At 35.2% G+C, this 5,704-nt stretch overlaps 1 protein-coding gene across 1 annotated transcript in view; it reads right to left on the reverse strand.

Moving 5' to 3' along the window:
• Positions 1–2,666: 2,666 nt before the first annotated feature.
• LOC125861495 (uncharacterized) overlaps positions 2,667–5,704 on the reverse strand; it is a 4,640-nt gene continuing 1,602 nt past the window's right edge. The window contains exons 2-6 of the mRNA XM_049541379.1: positions 3,709–3,953; positions 3,418–3,633; positions 3,241–3,318; positions 3,070–3,153; positions 2,667–2,993 (exon numbers count right to left, since the gene is read on the reverse strand). Of these exons, the coding sequence (XP_049397336.1) occupies positions 2,667–2,993; positions 3,070–3,153; positions 3,241–3,318; positions 3,418–3,633; positions 3,709–3,953 (950 nt within the window). The remainder of the gene's footprint in view (positions 2,994–3,069; positions 3,154–3,240; positions 3,319–3,417; positions 3,634–3,708; positions 3,954–5,704) is intronic.

Raw genomic sequence — 5,704 nt, forward strand, 5'->3', positions numbered from 1 at the left:
CCATATGTGAAAATAGAGTGAAGAAGTTCAGATATCAATTTGTATCACCTAGATACCAATTGGATTCAAGTAGTAGCACAAAAAGAAGAAGGAATGAAGTTTTCCTAAAGTCTTATAGTCTCTCGAAGAAAAGTAAAGGCGTTCCTGTACCGTTCTGCAAGATTCTACTAGATTTGTCCTTGTGTGATGAGATCACCGAACCTAAAGCTCTGATACCAAGTTTCTCACTACCCAAAACGAGTCATGAGTGATACCCACACTTAACCTCCTAATTGGGCAAACCAAGGAATCCAAACCCCAACATATATTAATTGTTACACTTACAAAATACAAATCATAATGAGGAAGCTCAATCTTATTATATATCGTTCCCCAAAACCTGAAAGTCATTACTTCAAAGACATTTAATCTCCAAATACTAAGTCTAAGAAAGACATCAAAATAAATGAATAAATAAATTTGTGTCCGAAAACAAAGGACATCATGCCATTACTGAGAGAATCCAACACGAGCTAGAATGGATAACTCACCCTGGAACCTGATATGCTGGCACTACAAGAAACAGTGTTTATTGTGGCGCAAAATGTCGCCACAAAAGGTCATAAAGTCGCCACTAATGATATATAGTAGCGACTACTTCCCCGTTGGTAGTACTTCCATAACTAAAGGTTTTTTGTGACGACAAATGAAAGTCGCTACAATAAAAGAGTATTTGTGGCGACATAAAGCGTCACAATATGTAAATAACTATGCCACCAAAACCAAAGTTACAATACACATATTTGGCCTAGTCGCCACTAAATAATGATTTTTAGTGGCAACTTTGCTGCCACAAAAACCTATAATGATCTGTGGCGAGTTAACGTCGCCACTAAATAACGATTTTTAGTGGCAACTTTGCTGCCACAAAAACCTATAATGATCTGCGGCGAGTTAATGTCGCCACTAAATAACGATTTTTAGTGGCGACTCCTCCCGCTACAAAAATATATTAGCTATCAGTGGAAACCCTTTTTCCATTGCAAAAGGCTACTTTTAATAGCAACAGAAGTCGCCACAAAAATTACTATAACATTTGCTGCAACATTTATTTCCTTACTAAATATTTACCACTGATGAACAATAATAACAATAAAAAACTATAAATCAAATTCTCTAAATTTAATATATAGCTATTAAGAACATCTAAAGTATTTCACAAAATGAAACTATTATAAATACAAAAAATTCAACTACATAATAGTACTTCCATTAATGTTGTATCCATATTATACATACATGTGATCAAAATAAAAAAAATATTTCAATTGTATATGCATATACATATGGTCAAAAAGCAAAAACTTCCATTGCAGGCCTTCAAACTTCTTTTAGATTGGCCCCATTGTTTAAGAAACTTGTCCTTGTAATTAGAAAAAACACAATCACTTTCCAATTCAAATAATAGAAGAGGTGATATAGATCACATAGGAAAAGATAAGTATCTTATTTGCATATTTCATTCTCCCAGAATTTCCAGCAACATTGAAAGACAGGTTCCCAAGTCTAATGCATCTAATGAAAAAATTGAACAACCTCAAGTAAAGCCTCTCTATCCTCCCAAAAAAGATCAGATTGCTGAACCTATTCCTTATACATTATTACAGACTTATGTTGATCGTCTTAGATATAATCAGGCTAAGAATGATGTCCCTATATCCCTGACTATTGCTTTTACTGTAAACATCAAGGTCATTTAGATCATGATTGTACGATAAAACAAAGAGATAAAGACCATAAAAAAAAGAAAGGAAATAGAAAATGGAAAAGCCAAAAACAAAAAAGAATTTGACGCTATTCCTCAGCAGTCGTAGGTACAGAAAGAACCAGGTCAAAAGGAGGCTAATAAGAATAGATAGCAAAAGGACCTGGACACAAGAGGAAAGCAGCAGGAGATCACTGGCAAACACAAAGAAAAAAGAACACTAATCAGTAGCAAGCACCAAAGAGTCTCACCAAGCAAGCTGATCAACAACATACTTCACAAGCACGCATAATCTCTATTCCCACACACAATCCATATACTGATCTAGATGTGCAGGAACACATACAAAGTGTTCAGGAACTAACCAAGGGCAAGGGAAACACAAATGCTAGCAGCACTCAAGTTGTCACAAAAATGAGTCGGCAGCTACAGGAACAAGGAGAAAAGCAAATGAATGTGGTAAAGAAATCTAGAAAGAAGATTACTGCAACTCCACCACTGGTTGATCCTCAAGTTCCAGTAAATAAAAAAGGCAATCAAACAAAGGCAGTGCATAAACAATAGTTCACTGCTTGTAACAGCTGGAATCAATCCACGTTTCTCAAAATAACAGGATAACAAGTAAATTTAGTTCAACTACGATACAGTATGAAAAGGCATTAGCAAACAAAGAAAACATTCCTGTATTTTCAAACTTCCACCAGAAGATTAACTCGTATTTATGTCAATAATTTCATCAAACTCTTTGTATACGTTATTCACAATCAAATTTAAAGAAACAAGCCAATAACTATAATAAGCAAGAAATAAGAACTGTCAAAGAAATAAAAAGAATTGTTAAGAAGAAAAAGATAAAGTACCTGTTGCATCCAAGTCATGATAGCGGCCATTTGTTCTTGGAACATTTTGTCAACTTCACCTTTCATGTGTTCACGCTGCTCTTCCATTTTTTTTCCAGATCTTCTTCCATACTCCTTTTTAAATCTGCCGCCATGTGTTCACGTTCTTCTTGTAGCTTTCGTTCCATATCAACTTGCATCTCTTGACGCATACTTTCCATTGCTGAAGACACACTAGCCTCTATGTCTGCCTGTTGTATTTGAGCTTTTTTAGGAGGCTTTTTCTCATATCCTTTTCCACTAACATAGCCTGATCTCTCACCGAGAAATGAGGATAAAATCTCATCCCTAGTCATGGGAGTTTCGATCTCTTTTGATTGTTGTTGAACAACAAGTTGTTCGAGCTGGCTCTATAATAATATGTACCAGTTACATCAAAACATAATGGACATATTGAATCTGTTGGGATTGTGAATCCAACCATACACGTTCTCCGCTAGCACTTTTACGTGTGTGTTGGATCTCCCAGACTTTATCTGGTGAGTCTATTTCTCCTGATAATGGATCTCTCTGCAATATAATTCAATAAGGAAAACACATAAGAACACGTATATGTAGTAATAGGAGAAAAATGTATTTTCACCGTAGATTCCCTACTCCTGCAAATGATCTTGTACCACAATAAAGCTTAGTTATTTGTTTTTCTTTATTGTTTTTATTTCTTTCACTGATAACCTGCAATATATCAGAATATATTTATTCAAAGAGAAAACTAGCATTCGACCACACTAGGTATTTTCTAAATTCATTAACTCTTGTTATTAATTAAATTACCTTGAATCTCTCACTGCCAAAATACTTAACTAGGTATTTCCAGTCCTCCAACTCAACATCCTCAGGACGATTAGACAATCTGTCATCATCCTTACTATAGGCACAATAGTGATTATGTAATCGAGCTTTCCAAGCTCTAAAGAATCTTTGCATAGTGCTTATCACAAAGCCTTGTAACTTATGTGCTCGCAGCCCACCAGAAACTTCAAATTTGTCCTGAACAAATTGTAACATTAAATTTGATAATTCAAGTAATATAAAAGAAATACAACTTTGAAAATGATTTATTACCTTGACCTTATACCACGTTGCTTCTCCATGTTTTGAAACAATATTCTGCCAATTTCCATCTTGAAATGAGATACTGCTCCTTATGATCAAGCCTGCGTAATTAACAATATCTCTAGCCCTAGAACCCACAACTCTATCAATATCATCTGGAATGATTACTTTGATTTTTCCTCCATACTTAGTTTTAATATCAACAGTTTTAGATTTATATTTCCCTCTTCCTCTCTTTCTATTGATGCGAGAAACTGCAAAGAATAAATTATCAGTAAAAGAAACGTATTAGTGAATATTCATTCTACTGCTTTATAATGTATACTAGTTTTCATAGTTACTTCACCAGTATAAACCAATGACCCCAAATTGTTGTCATAAAGGGTTTTGAGTCTTTTGAAATTTTGTTACAAAAGTTAACACATCAAACAACACTCAATCGTTATATAGATAAGAACATTTAACAAACTTTGTTTTCTGTAAGAGATTCGTCGCTGTAACATGGTTACACTCATAAACAAGAATGAAGCAATAACTAGCTCTACATTCTCGGTCAAACTGATATACACTCGTATTACTGCACCTAATATACTTGCGAAAAGAATAAGTATCACATGAGAATCAAAATCAACATCAAGCAGTCAATTGTGCTGAACCAACTGCACTCATTATGTGTTGAAGTTGCTTGATACTAAGCAATTGAGTCTATCTACTAGTGTCACGCCCTGAGCTACCACCGAGACGCGGACACGGGACCTAGGACCACAAGTGATCCCAAGCTAACCCTGCTGACATGATCATGAGCATACTAAAGATAATAAACTGATGCGGAAGCTAATTCATAAATAAATCTGAAAAGATAGGGAATACCCATATACTATAATTGAATATATCAAATCTGAGAGTTTAATACAAAAGAAATATCAAACTCAAAATACTAAGATGCATCTAACTATATCTGAAATAAGCCTCTAAACTGACTAGAAATATTGGGACATGCCCCAACTAGGTCTAGAAAAACTGAAACTAAAGACTAAAAGTGATAAAGATAAACATGTCACTAGTCCTCGAAGAATGAGGATTCACCACTGATGCTGCTGAACTGAAGATCGAAAATCGATCTAAGCGTGATCTGAATGCTGAGAACCTGAACCTACTTCACGAGAATATGTAGCGCATGTATGCGTTAGTACTTGAAAGGTACTGAGCATACAAGATAAAGTAAAGCTGAAATAACATATAACTGAACAAAGCAATAAAGCAATGAAGTAATCTGGACATGATATAGATACTGAAAATACTGAATACTGAGCTAACTGATGCAATGACCAAATTTATAACATGCTGAGACTGAATGCTGACTGTACTGAAATATGGTCAATGCAAAAGAGTCTTGACTGAACTGTGGAAGCTACTAATAACCGACATAAAACCATATGAGCTAAATGTGGAGTTCGATGTATACGCCCCATCGAGAGGACCCAATATACCCTGCCAGGGGTATAAAAACATGCTGGCGTGATCACTAAACTGATGTTGCCCACATAGGGGACTTACACCTACGTGGCTCGTAGTTCTGGGACTATATGGGTACGCTGAACCCTAGTCCAACTCAGTACTATGCTACTCCCAATGAATTAAGTGGTTAACTGGTTATGACTGAATTTCTGTAAATACTGGATAGCTCGAAACTGAACATGCAAACTGAGAATGCAACAATTAATCTGATAATGATGCATTCATGAACTGAGGCATGTATAACTGAATACTGAAATATCTGACCTAACATGTGTAATTCAAGAACTAAAGAAATACATAGCTAGGGTTCTGAAATTCATACGATAAACTGAGCAATAACATGATAATCTGATTTGGAACATTTAAATAACTAATTCATGATGATCTACTGTAATTCTAGAAACCCTAGGTCTGTTCATAATCATGGAATCAAGAATCTGACTGAATTTTAGGGACCTAATGGGCGAAAGGAACCCACTAGTGAAAT

This window comes from Solanum stenotomum, chromosome 4 (assembly GCF_019186545.1).
Source record: "Solanum stenotomum isolate F172 chromosome 4, ASM1918654v1, whole genome shotgun sequence".
Taxonomy (NCBI): Eukaryota; Viridiplantae; Streptophyta; class Magnoliopsida; order Solanales; family Solanaceae; genus Solanum; species Solanum stenotomum.